The following is a 23,180-nucleotide window of genomic DNA, read 5'->3' as shown; positions in this document are numbered from 1 at the left end:
TGTCAAATTTGCACTTGCCCCCATTCTACCTCCATACCACCTTGTATCCTCATCTATTCCATTTAGTTCATTATCTGTTTCATTCCCCTCCCCCCTCCATCCTAGTTTAAAATCTCCTCCAACCTTTTTCATCTTTCATTAGGGTGACCATTCGTGCCGGTTTTGCCGGGACAGTCCCGTTTTTTGCTGGGCTGTCCCGGTTGCCCGTCCGTCCCGGGAATGTCCCGGTTTTTCTCCCTGGTGCGCGGGGGAGTCGGCGACAATGCGTGGGGGGGGGGGTGCGCGGGGGGAGCGATCGGCGGCGCCGAGGAGGAGGATGCGGCAGCCGAGTAGTATTTTTTCCATATTAGAATGCCGGGGGGGGGGGGGGGCTGGGCTTTAGAGAGTAGAAGCAGGGGATTGGTTGGAGGTCAGAGGATCTCGGGGGTGGGGCTTAGTACCGGGGCCGGATGGAGTGAGCTGCTTCTCAGTGAGCTGCTTCTCTGTGTGTGTGTCCTGTCTGTCTGTGTGTGTGTTTGTCATAGGACGAGAGGAGGGAGAGGTATGAGGAGGGAGAGATCTGAGGGGCAGGTATGAGGAGGGATGGGGCAGGTATGAGGAGGGATGGGGCAGGGATGGGGCAGGTATGAGGAGGGATAATGAAGGTATGAGGAGGGATAATGAAGGTTAGAGGAGGGATGGGGAAGGTATGAGGAGGGATGGGGAAGGTATGAGGAGGGATGGGGAAGGTATGAGGAGGGATGGGGAAGGTATGAGGAGGGATGGGGAAGGTATGAGGAGGGATGGGGAAGGTATGAGGGAGGGATGGGGAAGGTATGAGGGAGGGATGGGGAAGGGATGGGGGAGGGATGGGGAAGGGATGGGGGAGGGATGGGGAAGGTATGAGGAGGGATGGGGAAGGTATGAGGAGGGATGGGGAAGGTATGAGGAGGGATGGGGAAGGTATGAGGAGGGATGGGGAAGGTATGAGGAGGGATGGGGAAGGTATGAGGAGGGATAGGGAAGGTATGAGGAGGGATGGGGAAGGTATGAGGAGGGATGGGGAAGGTATGAGGAGGGATGGGGAAGGTATGAGGAGGGATGGGGAAGGTATGAGGAGGGATGGGGAAGGTATGAGGAGGGATGGGGAAGGTATGAGGAGGGATGGGGAAGGTATGAGGAGGTGAAGGGAAGGTATGAGGAGGTGAAGGGAAGGTATGAGGAGGTGAAGGGAAGGTATGAGGAGGTGAAGGGAAGGTATGAGGAGGGGAGGGAGAGGTATATGGAGAGTTGGGGGAGTTATGAGGGGAGGAGAAGAGGGGGAGGTATGAGGGGAGGAGAAGAGGGGGAGGTATAAGGATAGGGGGAAGTATGAGGGGGCAGGTATGAGGTGAGGAGGGGGAAGTATGAGGAGGGGAGGGGCTAGTATGAGGAGGGGAGGGGCTGTGTGTCACTGTGTGTGTGTGTGCACGTATATTGCGGAGGGAGGTTCAGTGTGGGGAGGGGAGAAAAATACATGGGGGTGGGGGTGTAAGAGAGAGGGGGGAAGGAATGGGTGACTGGGGAGTGTGAGGTGGGGTGAGAGTGAGGAGGTGTGTGAGAAAGGGGGGGTTCTTGCAAGGCCGCCGAAACGTGGGTAGGAGGCCCCTAGAAAGCTGTCTGCGGCCCTGCATGGCAGTGATATCACTGACTGCCCCGAGGAGAGCAAGAGACCCTATTTTGCAAAGTGTAATATACACACAAGGTCAGGAAGGTCACATTTTTAAAAGTCTTAATTTTAATTACTGCCTACATTTTTTTATTTAATTTTAAATTATATCAATTAATTATTTATTTAATTTTAATTTGTTAATTATTTTAATTTTAATTAATGTCTTCATTATTTATATACACACAGACACACACTGCAGCCCCCACCAACGGGACCCATTATGGTGCCGAGGCATCACGTGATGCCACATTTTCATGGCAACATGTCACCGCCTGACGTCAGTGTCTCGTTGTCATGGCAACGGGGTGCGTCACGTGATGTAATTTGTTTTATAATTAATTTTTTATTGTGTTCCGGTTTTTCCTTTTGAAAATCTGGTCACCCTATTCATCATGTCATATTTAATAAAGTATTTAACATATTTTTGATGAGCAGAGCACACACAATACTGATTTCTTTGATTTACATTAAGAACTGGGGAAAAGTGCTGAACTGAATATGTTTTTTTGGTGTCTATGATTTCACTTTATGGCACAAAACAATGTCTCAGGAGGCACACTCTCTAAAGAGATTGCATATGTTACACTTAAGTGGCTGTGCTCAAGGTGCAGGCACTGTCCTGTGTATCCCAGAATGGCATGTAGACTTATATGAAGCATAAGACACATTTCACTTTATGCCCATACTTAATTAGTAAAGCTAAGGTTTCGTTAGAAAAGACAGTGCACTTACTTAGAAGGTTGCGGACTATTACATGACATTGTACAAGAAAACAGATAACATAGGACATAATCCAATAGAGGAAGAGTGAGAACAAACAATGATATTCCAGAGAAAGTGGCAAAAACAATAAAATCTACGAAGAATGGGAAGGATCCCTGGGAAGATGGAATTACAACAGAAATTAGGGAAGAAAAAGTTAAACTCAATGCAAAACTTTATACATGCTGCTTGAAGAAAAGGAAAATTCCAGAGCAATAAAGGAATGCCATAGTTATCCTCAGCCACAACAGAAGACCTCTAGAATTATAGACCAATCAGTCTACTCCCAAACACTTACAAGTGTAGCCCTGGTCTCCAGCAGCTCCTTGAGACCCCCCTCTCTTGGTGCAGCCCGATCGCGGGTGACGCCGGAGCCAGCGACGGACCCGACGGCTGCTTCCAAGGGTGGGGGCCGGAGCAGGGAGTAGTGCTCTGCCTCCGCGAGCGGGCCAGTTGCCGGGGACGCGATCGGGCCGTCGCTAGGGCCGCGGTCGCATCTCTAAGGTCCCGGCGGCTCGGGAAGCAGGGCGCCGCCATTGCAATGCATGTTGCGCATGCGCAGGGACCAGATAGCACGGAAGGCCCCCAGATAGCTCGCGCATGCGCGGAAGGTAGTGCAGGGGTAGGGAGAAGTCGCGCGAGAGCAGGGAAAGCCCAGGGGAGGTTAGGGCAGCCCGAGATAGATAGCGCAGGCGCAGATGAGCTCGCCAAAAGCCCGCGAAGCTGTAGCCTATTAGGAGAGGCTCTGAGCAGGGACTACAGATCCCATGAGCCTCTGTATGCAACACGTGATGCCAGGGAGCCAATAGGGCTTAGGATCTCCAGGCAGGCAAGTGGATACATTTGGCGGGCTTGGAGCACGCTAGGCAGTCAGAGACCGGAGCAGCCCAGGGAAGGAGGTAGGGTACAGGAGTCAGGAACTCCCTGTACTAGGCCAGCACCCCCAGGGCCCAAGGTAGCTAAGTACCACACAAAAGTGAGTGTTGCCAGGGACTGCCCTAGGTTAAGGGACCCTGTCACTCAGGATTATCAGTTGGAGTCAGGGAGCTGTGAGGGAAGGAAGGGTGCGGGGAGCGAGTGCAGCTCCTGCATCCATATAGGTACCCACACCCCAGGTAGGCCCCAACTCCCCACTAGATTAGTGGGTAAGTGCTGAGGGAGGCCCAAGATAGGGACGCTGCCCTTAGTGTAGGGCTGCCTTGTCAGAGTCACGGCTGTCAGTGCTGTGAGGTCTGACAGGCAGGCACCTTGTTGCGCAGCACGTTGGCTGCCAGCATCCAGTGAGTCACAGCTTGTTGCTGCAGGCGCTGGGATTAGTTTAGTAACAGTCAGGGCTGGGAAGAGTTAGGGGAGTGGGGCAGGTCATTAACCCCTATAGGCCCCTAGGAGTTTCCCCCAAAGCCATTACAGGTTGCTGTGCTGTAGGGACGGCCTATAGTATAGCGTGTGTCACTTAGTGCTGTAGGGACAGGTTCTATGTTAGGGATCCTGTCACAGTAGGGTAGATTAGATAGGGACACAGCGGACGCTGCGGTTCCTGCTAAGAGGTTCGGATCCAAGTTGGGGTCCTAAGAGACGGTTTCCAGGTTGGGACCGCCCTGGCGGTCTGAGTGCAAGGAGTCCGGTTGGGGATCAGATGACGTCATCCTACGACTGATCCTTTGTGAAGCCAGTTGGAGATCCGAGCACGGGAGTGCTCGGCAGGTACTATCTAATACACAAGTGCACCAACGGGCCCTTAGTATAAATAGTGACTGCGCAGTCACCCATTGACTCTCTCTGCAAGAGTGCGGGACATTGGGTGGGGTTCTTTGGACACTGGGTGGGATCACCTGGTGTTGGGGAAGCGTCCTGCGAGACGTCGCAGTTAGTGTCTCCTCGTGAGAGGGACACCTGTCATGTTATGTGTTATCTTATGTTCCTAAGTAAATGGTATCAGTTATTATATATCACTGTGTGTGAGTATTGGTTATTAGTGATTGTCCTGCGAGGAACCACTCCCCCTCTGGTGGGAGCCATCGCAGATGGAGGCGCTGCATCGTTGTAAGTGAGTACCCCTAGTATTAATATTGCCCCAGGTTCCCCGTGGCGGAAGCTCAGCCCTCCTGCGAGCCAACAGGTAATGCACCACACCTATGGTAACACTGATTGTTTCTCCGCACCCACAGTATAATCTGCGATTGGGCGGGGGGGGGGGGAAACCCGTTACACAAGATATTTACAAAGATACATACAAAATGGAAAAAAGAGGCAGGTATTTAGATTCTTAAAATCAGGAGGGACAGAGGCATAATTTCAGAATTATAAGGAATGTAACAAAACTTGTAAAAGGGCAATCAAACTAGCAAAAATGGATAAGGATTGCAATAGAAAGTAAGATCAACTCTAAAAAGCTTTTTTAAAGCAGCATTCCATGCTGCCGCATTTTCCCCCCTTTAATATGTGCAACAATACAATGCACACAATGATAAGCAATTAGCTAAGTTATCGATCAGTCCATTCTCCTGTGATCGATAGGCGAAGATTCGGCTCGTGGGGTTCACTAAATGGTTATCAGTGCAGCAGAAGATGACCAAAGATGCAAAGTTCTGTGGGGAAGATCACGTCACCAGGCAGTCACTAGATACAATTGGTGCACTGCTAGTGAGAGGGAAGGGCTCAAAAAGGGGTGTGCCAGAGCCTGTTTCAGAAGAGGAAGGGGATGTGACTTTGTTAATGGCTGCTATAGAAACAAAAAATGCTTGTTACATTATAATACATAAAAAATATATTCAGCGTTGTTTAAAAAAATGCTACAAGTATTTTCTCATAGTATAGAACTGATTTATTTTTAAAAAAAAACACGCATGTAGGATATAGCTTGGTCTGCAGCTTTAAGTGCCTTAAAAACAAGAAAATGAGAAAATAAAAAATAGGCTGCTCTCAGTGTGAGATGGTCAGGCACAGATAAGAGATAAAGGAAAAAGCAGAGGTATTAAACAGATGCTTTGCCTCTGTATTTACCAGGTAAGAATCAATTGCAATAGTAGTGCCGCAGGAGGAAGCCACAACCTCTTTATGAACGAACAATTGGTTAACTGAGGAAAAAGTTCATAGGTTGCTTGATAAAATTAAAGTAAATAAGGCATCTGGACCCGATGGCATACATCCAAGAGTTCTCAAGGAGATAAGTTCAGTAATAGCCAAACCATTACATTTAATATTCAAGGACTCAATTTCCACAAGCTCAGTACCACAGACCTTTAAGCCTGACATCAATAGTGGGGAAGCTACAGTTTAACATGGGATATTCAGGAATACCTAATGGAAAACAAAATTATTAGTAATAGTCAGCATGGATTTATAAATGGTAGATCATGCCAAATGAACCTTATTAGTTTTTTTAATGAGGTAACTAGGAACTTATTCCAGAGTAATGCAGTTGATGTGGTCTACTTAGATTTTTCATAGGCTTTTGATACGGTTCCACACGAAGTTTGTGTAGAAAATAAAGTAAATTGGACTCGTTAAAAATATTTGCAGCTGGATTGAAAATGGGTTGAATGATAGACAACAGAGAGTTGTAATAAATTGAACTTTTTCAGGTTGGGCTACATTTGTGAGTGGAGTACTTAACGGATCGGTACTTTGACTCCTGCATTTTAACTTACATATAGTTACATAGTAGATGAGTTTGAAAAAAGACATATGTCCATCAAGTTCAACCTATGCTAAATTTATTCTATATCTGTACTTACAGTATATTGATCCAGAGGAAGGCAAACAAAAATCCCCAGTGAAATATCATTGGATGATATCTTGTACGGGGAAAGTAAATTCCTTCCTGACTCCAAGAATCACTGCAGGATGTAATTTCTCTCCAGAAAATTTGCATAGACTGGAAACTTGGGCAGGTAAATGGCAGATAAGGTTTAATACAGATAAATGTAAGGTTATGCATTTGGGAAACAAGAATAAATATGCGACTTACAAATTAAATGGGGATAAATTAGGGGAATCCTTAGAGAAGGATTGGAGAAGGATTTAGGAGTGCTTGTAGACAGCAGGCTTAGCAATAGTGCCCAAAGTCATGCAGTAGCTGCAAAGGCAAACAAGATCTTATCTTGCATTAAACGGGCAATGGATGGAAGGGAAGTAAACATAATGATGCCCTTTTATGAAGATTTACTAAGACCACACCTTGAATATGGAGTACAATTTGGGTGCACCACACCATAGAAAAAAACATTATGGAAATAGAGAAAGTGCAGAGAAGAGCCGCCAAATTAATAAAGGGGCTGAATAATGTGACTTATGAGGAGAGGTTAGCTAAATTAAATTTGTTTACATTAGAAAAGAGGCGTCTAAGAGGGGATATGTGGGAGGATCGGTGTTAGGTCCCGCCCCCACGACAGCTCCCGTGACGACACGGATGACGCACTGCAGACCAGGGAATCTACCCAGAGGCGCCGCCAGACAGGGGGATACCTCCAGGTTCGCGGTAAGGTCCCACCCCCGCATCGTCCCGTGACAACACGGAAGACGCTTAACACCCACAGGAACTTCGCACCGGTGCCGCTACATGAAGAGCACGTGAGGGGTTAATCCTTAACTCCACACTAAACCAGGATCACCTGCGGCTCACTCCTCCTCCGTCCTACCATTGGGCGCTTGCTACCGAGTGGGTGGTTCATGCTAATGTGCAGCAGCTGCTTGCTGGCTGCTCATTGGTCACTTGCCCTTTTATATGCTCAGCCAGCCCTCTGACAAATTGGCTGAGCATATTTCTTTGCTCCTGTAAGGAATCGGGGAGCGCATCACCCGCGGCGTGCTCCCTCCTTACCTACAGCTTCAAACACCTCCGCAGACATCACTACGCGCGCACGAAGAGGTACTTATGAGATCATGGGGACTGGCCCCGCCTACCGTTCATGTCACTTGACGGCGGCGTGCACATGTGACGCGTGTGTACCATTCCCCAGCTGCGTGTCAACATCACTGATCAAGTTCATCACTCCCACCTGTCTCCTGCACAGCTCCACCTATCCCTGTCTCCGCTGAGGTCGCACCTCCACTCCTCCCTCCTGTCTCATTGGACCTGTTCTCCTATATATGCTCAGCTTTGCCACTGGCACTTTGGCTGAGCATAATTCCTTGTAGCTGTGTGTTCCCACTTCCCCGTTCCTAGCTTTCTCCTGCCTTGCCTTGCCTTGTTCTAACCTTGTTGCTGTTTGATTCCCTGTGTACTGACCCAGCTTGAACCTTGGACTCCGCTCTTCTGGATTACTGACCCTGACTTACGTCTGACTTTCCGTATCTCTCCAACCCCTGACCACGGCACCCCGGATATTGACTATTCTACCGGCTCCGCCCTCCGACCTTGGCAAGTATCTGGACTGTTCTCCCATCTCCAATACCGAAACAGTTAACCTGACTATCCACTCTCCAGATGTGCCCTCGTTGCTGTGGGTGGCGTTTACACTTTCCCACTTCAGTACCGGGGTCCCGCCTTGTTTGTGGTGACCATCAGCGTTACAGTTCCTGAGCGTAGTGCTTACCTCAAGCTCCTGCTGCCCTGTCCTGTTGCCTTGTGCATTTTTGATACTGTCTTGTCTCTGTGTTTTGACCTCGGCTTGTACCTGGACCTCTACCAACTTGGCTCTACCTGGACCAACTTCTCTCTAACTCGGCTTGCTTCTGGACCTCTACCTTCTCTGCTCCTGGACCCCGGCTACCCTCTACGACCATCCGACTTCTCCAACCCCTGACCACGGCGAGTATAACGATTATCCTCACTTCTCCAACCCTGACCTGGTTATACGACTATCACTCTGCACTCTGGACGCGCTCACGCGGTCCCGTCTTGTTTGTGGCGAGCACCCATTTTAATGTAATAACTATATACAAATATATTCAGGGTCAATACATGGAGAGTTCAAAATAAATATTCATCCCAAGGGCAGTATAAACAACATGGTGTCATCCCTTAAGGTTGGAGGAAAGAAGATGTCACCAGCAACATAGGAAAGGGTTCTTTACAGTAAGGGCAGTTGAAATGTGGAATTCATTACCCATGGAGACTGTGATGGCAGATACAATGGATTTGTTAAAAAAAGTTGGACGTCATTTTAGAAAGGAAAAGTATACAGCGATATACCAAATAAGTAAACATGGAAAGGATGTTAATCCAGGGAGTAATCTGTTTGCTAATATTTGGAGTCAGGAAGGAATTTATTTTTCCCCTTATGAGATAATTAGATGTTTCACTGGGTTTTTTGTTTGCCTTTTCTTGATAAATATAATGTAAGTACAAAAATAGGATAAAGTAGCTGTCATCTAAATTTAGCATACTGCTGCGGCCGAGTTTATTCGAGCATTTGCCCGTTCTCGGCCGCAGCAGTAGCCTGGCGCGCGCCGGAGGGTGACGGGCGCGCGCCGAAGCAGCGGAAGAGCGCCCTCCGATCGGGGCGCTCTCCCTCCCGCTGCCGGGTCCGCCGGGTCCCCCGGAACCCCCTGCCGCCATCCCCCACATCGCGGGACACCAGGGCTCCCTCGGGGAGCCCTGGACGCGCGTGCAGGGGGCGCACGCTCCCGATGACGCGTGACCGCGCGTCGGTGACGCGCGGCACGCCGAGGGGCGGCCACTAGCAAGCCGGGAAATCTCCCGGCTTGCGGATCTGGCCGCAGTGCAATAAACTGTGTCGCCAGTGTAGGTTGCATTTGATGGAAGCGTAAGGGGGAGAGAGTGAATAAGAGGGGGGAAGAGTGAGAGACAGATGGGGGAGATAAATACATGGGGTGGGGCAGTGTGAGAAGGGGGAAAAATATAGGGTGAGAGATCGAGGAGGTGTGTAGGAGAAAAAGGGGGAGTACTGGAAGGCCACCAATATGGGGGTACCCTGGTTGAAACTTTAGTCTTGGGCCCCGGGAAAGCTGTATGCAGCCCTGCTTATACGTCTAGCTCATATATATCCACTTAAAACACAGTTTAAAGACCAATTTTACGACTCAACCATCTGACACTTCACTGGTCACCCTTCTGTCTTCAGGATAAACTTTATATGCTACTAGTCTGTAATCCATTCCATTTCTAAAACATCCAATCACTCAAGGACCATGCCCACTTTGTTTAATTTGTCTAGTAATCTCTTTAGTGGAATAGGGTGAAAGACTATACAGTTGAATGACACTCCATTTGATACCCAACATCCATGCAAAGTTAGACTACTCATGGTTCACTAGTCAGGTTTATATGAGCTTCCTACACAATTAAAAATGGTGATACTTGGCCTTAAAAAAAGCAATAAAATCAGGGTTGTTGGTGACATTATGAAACATCAAAGCTCTTATGGTTGATGATTAACTGAACACGTAATGTGATGTCCACCCTATAGTTCAGCCTCCAATTATTTATTCTATGTATAATTTACAGAGAAAAATCTTCTTACTTTTTCCAGTGTTTGACTTCCCATGGTTTACAGTAATGCTGCAAGAAGAAAAGTATGTGGTCTCCAAGTCTAATAAGACTCCTCTGTGTATATTTTAACTTTTTCTCCTTAGAAAGTTCCTCGGGCAAATCCATCTCTCTAAGTGATTTCTTCAGGGGCCTTAAATATTCCTTGCACTAAAGAGAGAAAATGCTAATTAGTAGTGCAACACCAACAAGCAGAAACATACAGTATGTTGGATCATTTCCAGTAGGGTATTATATTTAGGAGGATTTTCAAATTAGCAGCATCGGATTTACTGGTCCATATCCATCGTTGTGGACTTCAGTCTGCAGGTACCCAAATGATATGTTATTTTCCTACAGTTTATGCTAGCCCATTCTGTCACAACCATCTTTATTGAATGTACAAGCTTTGTTCAGTTTATATCTGTAACAAGGGCAAGTCTGTTACCAACAGGTAGAGCTGTTGGGTGTCAGCCAGGTAGTAGTTAAGGTAGTAGTTAATCCCTGTATGGAGGAAGGCAGGGCTGCTAATGAGCCCACCTGAGTGTAGCAATGGTATAAAAGTCAGGAAAAGGGAATTGTTTGTCTCTCTCACCTGGTCTGTGAACAGACCACATGTATGTGTCCTTGCTACCTAGGGACAATCGGACCTGCAGACCGCATGTATGTGTCCTTGATACAGAGGGACACCAAGACATCCCGTCTGTACCTGCGAGTCCTTGATACAGAGGGTCTTTGGTCACTGAAAACCTTGACCTTTATGTTGCTGTATTCTGGCCTCAGGAACGCTGGACTTTGGGCAAGATGGCCGGACCGTGCAGACCACAAGTGCGTGTCATTTATACGTACAGATGCAGCGGCCTTTATTCGAACAAATAATGGCGCTATGTAAATAAAGACAGCAAAAAGCCAAAGAAAGCAGCTATCCCAGCTACTCTTTTTACATTTTTTATATTTTTTACATTTGGATTTTGGGTTCCCCTGGAATTTAACTGAGTTATTTCTAGTTTCAGAGACACCCTGGTTCTCGAGAAACTTAGGCCGCGTCCAAAGTGCAGGATAGCTCGCACCGAAACAAACTAGGATGGCAATGTAGTAGTGCATAGTGCCCATGCGCTACAGGGAGAGTGGCACTTCGCAATACAAACAAGTTTGTTTTGCAAGTGCGACGCCGAGAGGAGGAGGAGCACAGAAGCTAGTGCGTCCTACTATGGACGCGGCCTTACAGTTTAAAGCTGCAGACCAAGCAATATCTTGGTATATTGTGTTTTTTATGTGTGTTTTTTTTAATAAATCAGTTCTGTACTATGAGAAAATACTTGCAGCATTTAAAAAAATAAATAAACACCTCTGAATTAAATTTTTAATGTATTATTGTATAACGAGCATTTTGTATTTCTATAGCAACCGTTTACAAAGTCACATCCCCTTCCTCTTCTGAAACAGGCTCTGGCACACCCCTTTTTGATCCCTGCCCTTTCTCTAGCAGTGCACCAATTCTGGCTGCCTGGTTACGCGATCTTCCCCACAGAACTTTGCATCTTTGGTCCTCTTCTGCTGCACTGACAACCATTTAGTGAACCCCGAGCTGAATCTTCATCGATCGATTGGAAACTTAGCTAATTACTTATCATTGTGTGGATTGTATTTATGCACATATTAAAGGGGGGGAGCAGGGACGACAAAAAACAACAGCTTGGACTGCTGCTTTAAAGTGCCTGTGTCTCCTGTCCCTCTTGAGCAAATCAAAATACAGGTAAACCCTGTTATAACGCAGTCCTCGGGGTCCACCCCGAGACCACCGCGTTAGTAATGGGGTCGCGCTAATTTTTTTTTTAAATGGCCGCCGCGCGCCTGATCGGGAGGGAGGGAGTGAGGAGGGAAGGAAGGAAGAGGTCTGCACAACATGCGGGCCGCATGCGGCCGGTCTGGCCTCTCTGTGTGGCCCGCGATGACTCTGGCCGGGCGCCAGTTAATTAATTAAATAAATAAATTAAAAAAAAGTTTTAAAAAATGGCGGCGATTCATCCCTCCTCCCGCCCTCTCCCAGCCCCCTCTGTCTCCCTCCCAGCCCCCTCCCTCTCCCTCCCAGCCCCCAGGGTTTGCGTTGCGCGGTAGCAGGCTGCCGGGGAGGTCATAGCATGCCGGGCTGGTGGGGGGGGAGGGGGGTGGGTGTGAAAAACGGGCTGATGGGGGGGAGGGAGGTGGGTGTGAAAAACGGGCTGGTGGGGGGGTGGGTGTGAAAAACGGGCTGATGGGGGGGGTGGGTGTGAAAAACGGGCTGGTGGGGGGTGTGAAAAACGGGCTGGTGGGGGGGTGGGCTGCTGACATGTGAGGGGGGGGGTGGGCTGCTGACATGTGAGGGGGGGGTGGGCTGCTGACATGTGAGGGGGGGGTGGGCTGCTGACATGTGAGGGGGGGGGTGGGCTGCTGACATGTGAGGGGGGGTGGGCTGCTGACATGTGAGGGGGGGTGGGCTGCTGACATGTGAGGGGGGGTGGGCTGCTGACATGTGAGGGGGGGTGGGCTGCTGACATGTGAGGGGGGGTGGGCTGCTGACATGTGAGGGGGGGTGGGCTGCTGACAGGTGGGGTGGGCTGCTGACATGTGAGGGGGGGATGGGCTGCTGACATGTGAGGGGGGGATGGGCTGCTGACATGTGAGGGGGGGTGGGCTGCTGACATGTGAGGGGGGGTGGGCTGCTGACATGTGAGGGGGTGGGCTGCTGACATGTGAGGGGGGGTGGGCTGCTGACATGTGAGGGGGGGTGGGCTGCTGACATGTGAGGGGGGGTGGGCTGCTGACATGTGAGAGGGGGGGGCTGCTGACATGTGAGAGGGGGGGGTGGGCTGCTGACATGTGAGTGCTGTGAGAGTGTGCTGTGAGCAGTGTGCAGTGAGTGTGTGCTGTGAGAGTGTGCTGTGAGCTGTGTGCAGTGTAGAGTGAGTGCTGGGAGTGTGTGCAGTGTGCTGTGAGCAGTGTGTGTGCAGTGAGCAGTGTGTGCAGTGTGCAGTGTGCAGTGTAGAGTGTGTGCAGTGAGAGTGTGTGCAGTGGTGCAGTGAGAGTGAGTGCTGGGAGTGTGTGCAGTGTGCAGTGTAGAGTGTGCAGTGTAGAGTGTGTGCAGTGTGCTGTGAGCAGTGTGTGTGCTGTGAGCAGTGTGTGTGCAGTGAGGAGTGTGTGCAGTGAGGAGTGTGTGCAGTGAGCTGTGTGTGCAGTGAGCAGTGTGTGCAGTGAGCAGTGTAGAGTGTGTGCAGTGAGAGTGTGTGCAGTGGTGCAGTGAGAGTGAGTGCTGGGAGTGTGTGCAGTGTGCTGTGAGTAGTGTGCTGTGTGCAGTGTGTGCAGTGTGTGCAGTGTGTGCAGTGTGTGCAGTGTGTGCAGTGTGTGCAGTGTGTGCAGTGTGTGCAGTGTGTGCAGTGTGTGCAGTGTGTGCAGTGTGTGCAGTGAGCAGTGTGTGCAGTGAGCAGTGTAGAGTGTGTGCAGTGAGAGTGTGTGCAGTGGTGCAGTGAGAGTGAGTGCTGGGAGTGTGTGCAGTGTGCTGTGAGTAGTGTGCTGTGTGCAGTGTGTGCAGTGTGTGCAGTGTGTGCAGTGTGTGCAGTGTGTGCAGTGTGTGCAGTGTGTGCAGTGTGTGCAGTGTGTGCAGTGTGTGCAGTGTGTGCAGTGTGTGCAGTGTGTGCAGGGAGTGTGTGCAGTGTGCAAAAAAAAATTAATTTTTTTTTTTTTTTTTTAAACGGGAGCCACGGGAAAACCGCGTTATAACCGATTTGCGTTATAACAGGGTTTACCTGTAGCTGCTATACCGCAGGCCAATAGAAAGTCACAACAGATGATTTTTTGGCTTTTTATTGGACGGCAGTGGGCTCTCTTAAAAACCAGGAAGTATGTCGGCATCGCAAACTGTTAATATCTCCGGAACTGGGGGGTTCACAGTGCTGAAAATGGATGGGATTGTTGTTTTAAACTTCAAATTACCTGATCTCATGCAGAAATATACATCCAGGAAGCAAAACAATTATGATCAGATGTAGGTTCAGAACACCGGACTGCTCCCATCACAGTCTCCTGTACATGCAGCTATTATTTTGCTCATGAGTCAAGATAATAACGTTTGAAACGGCTTTGTGCCTGTGACCTCCCACTTTATCTCTCATACAAACCTTTTGATCCTTTGCAATTATTCTTTATATTATAACTGTATCCTGTAAAATAAAAGCTGCTGAGGATCACTACGTCTTCGCGATACAGTTCTTGGATCTCCATATATTGCTTGTTACATACCAAGTTCTCGAGTTACACCTTCACATAATATCATAACAGAATCGTAATGAGGCTTTGGAATCGTAATGAGGAAATTGTTGCAAAGTAAAATCTATTCGCTGCTATATTCAATAAATTATTTTCAGAGACTAATAAATATATATATATATATATATATATATATATATGATAAAAAATCACTGGCACTCCAATAGAAATTCAATAATGAATAGGTGCATGTCCCATATAAATAATAAAAGTATACATTACCGCATAGCAGCAAAAAGGGAGACAGCACTCAGGTGAATGAAAATAAATGTATTAAATACAGCACATAACTCCAACGTTTCGATCCCACAGGGGGATCTTCCTCAGGGTGGTGCAACAGACACAGGACAGTGAGTGACTTATATACCCCAACACCCAAGTGACATAAACATCTCCACATCATCAGAAAGCATCATCATCGGGCGACAAAACAGCTGTGCATAATACAATTTAATTAGATCATGCTCCAACTCCATGTCTGTACTCCTATTGGGGAATCCAAGTCACATGATCAAACCCAAGCTGTCAGTGTCATTGCATGTAAACAAACTGATGCTGCATCAGCAGGCCCGGTTTTCAAGGCAACAACATGTGTGCTCAACTCTTTAAAGGCAGCAGACACCGGTGGTTGTCATGTGTACTGCACGTGTATAGATACACCACTGCAAATGTGTATGTGCTGTAGCAGTGATGAATTTACTTCTAAACAGCACCTAAGAATAACAGATACTGGCATGCGTATATCAGTAGAATCCTATGACAGATAGAACCCGCTGTAATCCCAGTCGGGTAACCCATAATAAACCTGTCGGCGTCACATGCTGCATGGATATACATAGGTTGCTAGTTAACCCCTAGTATACCAGTACTGCTAAAGACACAAAGTGCGATCAAATAAAGGAACATACTGTCTGTAGAACTACATAAATATACAATATACGGACCTGCAAAAATGTGGAATAAAGAACACCCAATACACAGTGAGGGTAAAGTGAAGAGAACCGGGAGGGGAAAATAAAATCAATGGAAGAAGCTGAACGACAAGGATATACAAGCTGTAGTAAAATATACTGTATAATAAATGCCTTTTACATAATCATTTTGAACTACGCTGATCCATGTATACAGTACATACAGTTGATGTTGAACAGTAATAATTACAAAAAATTACAAAAAATTACAAAAAACAACCCAAGTTCATGTCCTCATTCAGGCCTTTGGGGGCCATAGAATCCAGTCTGTGAATCATCCTCGCCTCAAGCTGGAGCAAAAGCCTGTGTCTATTTCCTCCCCTGGTTGGAGTAAGCCCATACTCCAACCAGGGGAGGAAATAGACACAGGCTTTTGCTCCAGCTTGAGGCGAGGATGATTCACAGACTGGATTCTATGGCCCCCAAAGGCCTGAATGAGGACATGAACTTGGGTTGTTTTTTGTAATTTTTTGTAATTTTTTGTAATTATTACTGTTCAACATCAACTGTATGTATACATGGATCAGCGTAGTTCAAAATGATTATGTAAAAGGCATTTATTATACAGTATATTTTACTACAGCTTGTATATCCTTGTCGTTCAGCTTCTTCCATTGATTTTATTTTCCCCTCCCGGTTCTCTTCACTTTACCCTCACTGTGTATTGGGTGTTCTTTATTCCACATTTTTGCAGGTCCGTATATTGTATATTTATGTAGTTCTACAGACAGTATGTTCCTTTATTTGATCGCACTTTGTGTCTTTAGCAGTACTGGTATACTAGGGGTTAACTAGCAACCTATGTATATCCATGCAGCATGTGACGCCGACAGGTTTATTATGGGTTACCCGACTGGGATTACAGCGGGTTCTATCTGTCATAGGATTCTACTGATATACGCATGCCAGTATCTGTTATTCTTAGGTGCTGTTTAGAAGTAAATTCATCACTGCTACAGCACATACACATTTGCAGTGGTGTATCTATACACGTGCAGTACACATGACAACCACCGGTGTCTGCTGCCTTTAAAGAGTTGAGCACACATGTTGTTGCCTTGAAAACCGGGCCTGCTGATGCAGCATCAGTTTGTTTACATGCAATGACACTGACAGCTTGGGTTTGATCATGTGACTTGGATTCCCCAATAGGAGTACAGACATGGAGTTGGAGCATGATCTAATTAAATTGTATTATGCACAGCTGTTTTGTCGCCCGATGATGATGCTTTCTGATGATGTGGAGATGTTTATGTCACTTGGGTGTTGGGGTATATAAGTCACTCACTGTCCTGTGTCTGTTGCACCACCCTGAGGAAGATCCCCCTGTGGGATCGAAACGTTGGAGTTATGTGCTGTATTTAATACATTTATTTTCATTCACCTGAGTGCTGTCTCCCTTTTTGCTGCTATGCGGTAATGTATACTTTTATATATATATATATATATATATATATAGGTCGACAAATCACCAAACAATCTACTCGCCGAACAAAAAAATCTACTCGCCACCTAGTACCACACGTGTGCTGCTTGGGCCAATAGGAGCTCGCCACGATGTTAAATCCACTTGCCCGGGGCGTGCAAATGTATAGGTTTGTCGAACACTGTATATATATATATATATATATATATATATATATATATATATATATATATATATATATATATATATATATATATATATATATATATATATATATATTCATATATATATATTCATATATATATATTCATATATATATGCAAATACAACTGTATGCTCATCTGCATGTCTTAGGCAGGTCTGCAACCCTGCCTTTCCCCATTATCACCCAGCATACAGCACTTCCACTGCAGCAAGGGATTCTGGGAAATGACATGCAAATGAGCACACAGTGTCACTTTTTGCCTCAAAAACCATTTTTAACATGGTTCCTGCTGTATGCTGGGTGATAATGGGGAAAGGCGGGGTTGCAGACCTGCCTAAGACATGCAGATGAGAATACAGTTGTATTTGCATATTTGCTTTCCTGTGGAGGGTTTTTGTCACTTTTTTTACTCACCATAACTTAACTCAGTATTATTATATATATATATATATATATATATATATATATATATATATATATATATATATATATATATATATATATATATATATATATATATAAACCATAATACTGAGTTAAGTTATGGTGAGTAAAAAAAGTGACAAAAACCCTCCACAGGAAAGCAAATATGCAAATATAGCTGTGTGCTCATCTGCATGTCTTAGGCAGGTCTGCAACCCCGCCTTTCCCCATTATCACCCAGCATACAGCACTTCCACTGCAGCAAGGGATTCTGGGAAATGACATGCAAATGAGCACACAGTGTCACTTTTTGCCTCAATAACCATTTTTAACATTGTTCCCTATAGGCATATACACACACACACACACACACACACACACACACACACACACACACACACACACACACACACACACACACACACACACACACACACACACACACACACACACACACACACACACACACACACACACACACACACACACACATTACAAATGCATAATGATTAACATAAGTGGATTTTAATCAATACCCATTTATCAAACAACATGTAAAATGATATCATGGTAATGAAGACAATTGCCAGAAGTTTTCTGAATTCATGCAAGACATGCTGAAAATGCTTTCTCCATCATATGCCTGGAGCAATGAATGAATGAAACAGAATGGGAATTTAGCTGGTGCCGACTGAACTGCACGCCAAGCTGCATTGTGATATGAGCTGGCAAGAGATTGTAGATATAAATAGAACTGAGTAACACCGCTTTCTGAGGAGCATAAACAAAAAACAATAAGGCTTGAGCTTTTATACAAAGAAGAAAGGAATTTTTCTTGTATACTTTCCTGGTTCTCTGATACATCTGGTTTAAATTCACTTGTTTCTTCATTAATCTATGTTATCATTGCCTTAGGTTAAATGGTGTAATCATGATCTGTAAAAGGCTGCAATGCTCAAATATTTTTTTCAACATTTAATCTTGCTCCATACCCCTTACACATCTCCTTTTCCTTTGACAGAAACTTCAGGGCAAGGCTGTCTGGGAAGTTTGGCACATGTAACACAGCCGTTTTATTTTGTAGTACAAATTGAAAGCCCTCATAAAACACCTTGTCTATTATTTTAACAGTTACATAATTTAATGTATGTTTTTAGATGTGTAAATACAGGCCCGAAAACTAATTCTGAAACGCACAGTAACAAGTATACATATTGCTTTTGTAAGGGATTAGATTTGGGTTATCATAACTGATTTCCAACTGAGGAAATATTGCAGCAGATTGTTTTAAAGTTGCAGACTCTAAGCTGTAATGTCGGGTTTTTTTCTTCTCTCTCTCCTAAAGACCCTCCAAAAAAGTATTTATATCAAAGTAACCACAAAGCAGAAATTTCACAGGACTATTTTTATAGGGGAACTCACAGGAGCTGAGTGGTAGCATTTTTTTTTTTTTTAAAGGGTTTGTATAGTGAATTTGGAAATAATGGGAATAGTGCTAGAATACTTAGTGAGATTAGATTTGTACTTGTTTACTATATTTAATTCCTGCACTTTTTCCCCTTCAAAAGCACCACTGTATATATGTGCAATAATTTGATTGGACATCATTTCTTGCACCAATGTCGAACCCACAAACACACAGTGTTTCACTGATACAAATGTAGCTGGACATAATATTTGCGTGACAGCGCCAAATGTGGCTTGGAAGGATTAATGCTCTGAGAAGTCCTATTGGAAAGAACGGACCTCACCCAGCTCCTCTGTATTTCGGTGTTTTACCCACGGCCACGTAACTAGTAAGGTTAGGTACATTTGTACAATACTGCTTCAAAAATAGTGGCAGATACAGTATATTTAAATGAAAATCTTAATAAAGACACTTTGTGTTTATGCATGACACAACATTTTATGCATCCTCCCACATGTGCCATATGAATATATTCCATGTTAATAAAGCTACGATTATATATGTCTAATGACCAACATACTCATGATACCTTACAATTTTAAAGGTGTCCTTTCCAATACCATCAGCATAGCAGATAAGGGTCTTTGTAGCTGGGATGGTAGCATTTACCTATAATTTAACATAAGATTCAATACTTTATGAAAACAATTGATAACTATTTTCAAGATTATACAATAAATGTTTTATTTATAAATACTTTTTTTACTGTCCTCACAGAATATTAAAAAGATTACTAATTCCAAATTTATCAAGAATACTGTTTTTCTAGGATTTAAGTCTATAAAATGACTTAATGAAGCGAAGAAATCTAGGCATTAATAACATTAAATATAGCATAATCTTTCAAGTATGACAAAAATAGCTATTCTTCGCAGAGTATGTAAATGTGATTTATACGACATTCAATTCTGTGCATTATTCATATTTGCTTATTGCTGAATTGTAGTGGATAGTTATGATGTAATATACAGTATTCAACTACCTTGTAGTATACTCAATAATATACACCAGGATTATTGTTTGTACAGAGGGAAAAAATACCTTTTGAAGTCCAGATATGACCCCCTGACAAAGTGCAGTGACTTAAAACACATTACTGGGCATGTGGTAAAGTGGAATTATATTGTTTACTTGCCGTTGGAAACAGTTTAAGATGTAAGTGAAGAGCCTATTGAATCCAGGCGGATGTGGGGGTCTTTAAAAAAAAAAAAAAAAGTGTCCCACATACTAAGTTTATGGATGTCAACTCAAAGACATAAGCACAGACATATTGTACTGTACAGCAGTGGTCAATAACGTTTAAATATTTCGTAAAGACAAGCTGAAAAGACATTCAACTAGCTCTATTATGAGAAAGCATGGGAGTTTAGGGATTTTATTATTATGTAGTGGAGTCTAGATTCAGGGCTACTGGATCTGTGCTAGGTCGAGGCTCAATATATTCCTTTTGCTTTTTTGTAGCATTATAATTTCAATTTCAACCAGGAATAGATATTTTAATAGAGTAAAGTTAGATAATTGATGCTGGGTTGAAAAAAAAAATGAAAAATAAATAAATCACGTTTTCTGCCAATATATGTTCACATTGAACACTAACCTAAATTGTGGGTGGGTTTTACTACAGTACCTTTATTGCTGCGTTACCTTCCTTTTGTCCTGTCTTCTCTTTTTTAATTAATTATTTCACATGCAAGGGCTGTGCATATGTCTTTTTCACTTTTCAATGTGGTAAAGAAACAAGATTTAACAACCGTCCCCATTTAAAACACAGAAAATTAAATTAAAACAATAAAACATTTACAGGCATATAAAAAATTTTTTTTGAATATTTTACAAATAAAAATACTGTTTCTTTTTCAAAATGGAGACCTTTGTGGGGGAGTGGATTTGGCCCTTGCTCTGTTGTCACCTTTGAATATGGCATTTTCGCCTCTAAACAGACTTTCCCTTTTTAATTTTATTTTTATCTAGATATAGAACTAATTCTTTACCAAGGGTTAGAGATGTGTGACTGTTTTTCAAATTGTTGTTGTGAAAATACATGAAAATGGCGGTATAAAGGGTTATATGACCTCGCGTCTCTTGACTCCAGTTGTGTGAATGTCTTTAAGTGGGATTCACTACATTTTTCACGAAAGAGCAAGATAATGTTGCCTGTTTTTTGAGCACTAGCCAAAATGTTACAAATTTCTACCAGGGACACCAAAAACTCACCTGAAATAAAGTCTGTCTTTAAGTATTATTTTAGAGTCACTATAACTTTTAGATCTTTATGTATACATACACATCTGCTATGAAAGTAAGAATGAGCAAATCAGAATTGAAGATCAGTTCTTGGTTATCAGCAGCATCTGATACATAGTGCCATATTTACAAAGCTGTTTTCAGCCATAAGACACCTTGTGGTGCTAGAAGCCAATATGCTGCAATATCTTTCACAACTGGAATGTGTCTTAATACTGCTTAAGACTGCTTAATAAATACACCACATTTTTTTTTCTTATGAGATATACAGTATGTAGCAAACAAATTATATGATCACTGATGCTGCTTGAGAACATCTTAAGTTGACCATTAAATGTACTATTGGTCTTCTTTTGAGAAAATATTTCCATCAACACTTTGTTTTTACTGTACCTCAGAAGACATTGTGGAAGGGTTAGCATGATACATGTTTAACATTTCTTTTTCCTGAGAAACTCACGACTTGTTGATTTCAGCTTCAAGGTCCAACTGAAGCTCCAAGCTGAAAATATGCATCTGTCTTAATTTCACACACTCAAATAAAAACACTGCACTGTGACATCATTGGTTGGCAACTGATGTCACCTGGTTCTAATTCAGGCTGTTAACAGAAGGCAAAATGAGACCTTAACTAACCTTCATTAGACTTACTACAACTTCCATACTCTTAAGTTCAAGCATTTAGGACATTCCCAAAATCCTCCACAAATAACCTACTCCTTCTAAGATTTCATCCATAGACATTCTTCTCTATTTTTAATTTAGGCTGCGCTTCTACAGCCGGCGATGGCGACACGAAGGATGGCGTTGCCGTTGCCATTGCGAAAGTTGTATTTCAGATTCTGGAGATGTCGCTGGCTGCAAGGCCAGTGATGTCAGCAAGGGGGAAGGCAGGCGGGTGGAGAAGCTCATTGATTGACTTATAGCCAGTCACATGTGGAGACCGTCTCTCCAAAAATCAAATTCTACTGACTACCAGAATTTTGGTAGCGCTGTTGCTCCGTTGCGTCCACTATAAGCACCGGCGACAATGCATTTGTTTTGACGCGATGTAGCGTTGCCGTCGCCAGCACTATAAGCGCAGCCGTACTCTCAAGTACTTACAACCCTGCCATTAAAAATAAACAAGCATTTTCTCCCCTTTCACAGTTCCCACTGAAAAACTTTCAGCCTATTAAAAATAATTTAAAATGTTTATGCTTAGTGAACAGAAGTGAAGAGGTTAAGGGACAATTTTCACTTGTAAATTAAGGTACTATTCAACCAACCCAGTGATATGGGAAAAATGAATGTAATAAGAATAATATACATCACAATACAAAAACCATAGGGGGTAGTGCAGCTCTGATGAAAAAATACTTTTTCCAATTGTCTTAAGAATTGTTTGGTACAGGATATGGAGAGCTAATACTCCCAGGTATATACTGTACAAGAATAATAAATGGGTAAAAAATAGTAAACCTGTGAGTGTGAGGATTTTGGGTTTTTCTGCCTCTATATTTTTAAGCTTTTTTGCTGTGTTGCACTATTTTCCCCCTTTTTCATTCTTGCATATACCTGGGAGTATTTGCGCTCCATATCCTGTACCAAATGTTTATGCTTGTCTGATAAATTTCTCAAAAATTGCATCAATTAGATTGAAGTATCTCATACAGTACATATCATTAGTGCTCTGTGGTCCTAGATTGGATGGCCCCTTTTAAATAACCCTCTTATCTTGGGTAATACAATTAAACCATAGTAGAATAATTTGTTGTTTTGTTATACATTGAGCACCACTGAATTAAGAGAAGAGCTTTAAAAAATGCAGTAAATAAAAAAAAATGCTCATTTAAAAAACTGCAGCATTGCAGAAAAAAATATCATTTTGTGTATGAAGGGCACATGTAATTTAGATTTCTGGTTTACTTAGGTTATCAAATGTTTGCTGACTCATGAGTACTATATGGCATTTTCTATTAGTCTTGACCATTGACCCAGCTCTTTGCTTGCTGCATTCAGAGTATAGAATTGGCACTAGACTCATACTCTTGGAGATATCTGAGTGGCATTGATAATATACTGTAATAGTATATTCGTGCAGACTGTATCCTCTGAAAACCTTTCACCAATTCATTCACTCTTCCTCATTCTTTGTGTGTGTGGCGTAAAATATAACCCACCTTTAAGTGAATATAGAAGGCTATTTATCAAACTCTACAGGGTGCAAAACATTCACAAAAACAGTTGTGGCCATAGCAAAGAAAAGAAGAGCGCC

At 44.0% G+C, this 23,180-nt stretch overlaps 1 protein-coding gene across 2 annotated transcripts in view; it reads right to left on the bottom strand.

The window, feature by feature from the left end:
• The window catches only part of CHCT1 (CHD1 helical C-terminal domain containing 1), a 57,822-nt gene extending 36,410 nt beyond the window's left edge, over positions 1 to 21,412 (bottom strand). For both annotated transcript variants that reach the window (XM_075593339.1, XM_075593340.1), the window contains exons 1-3: positions 21,317 to 21,412; positions 19,214 to 19,288; positions 9,880 to 10,055 (exon numbers count right to left, since the gene is read on the bottom strand). In XM_075593339.1, the coding sequence (XP_075449454.1) occupies positions 9,880 to 10,055; positions 19,214 to 19,288; positions 21,317 to 21,361 (296 nt within the window). In that variant the 5' untranslated portion in view covers positions 21,362 to 21,412. The remainder of the gene's footprint in view (positions 1 to 9,879; positions 10,056 to 19,213; positions 19,289 to 21,316) is intronic.
• Positions 21,413 to 23,180: the final 1,768 nt, after the last annotated feature.

Source organism: Ascaphus truei, chromosome 3 (assembly GCF_040206685.1).
Source record: "Ascaphus truei isolate aAscTru1 chromosome 3, aAscTru1.hap1, whole genome shotgun sequence".
Classification (NCBI taxonomy): domain Eukaryota; kingdom Metazoa; phylum Chordata; class Amphibia; order Anura; family Ascaphidae; genus Ascaphus; species Ascaphus truei.
The sequence above is the reverse complement of the archived record's forward strand: the minus strand, read 5'-3'. Positions and strand labels throughout refer to the sequence as shown.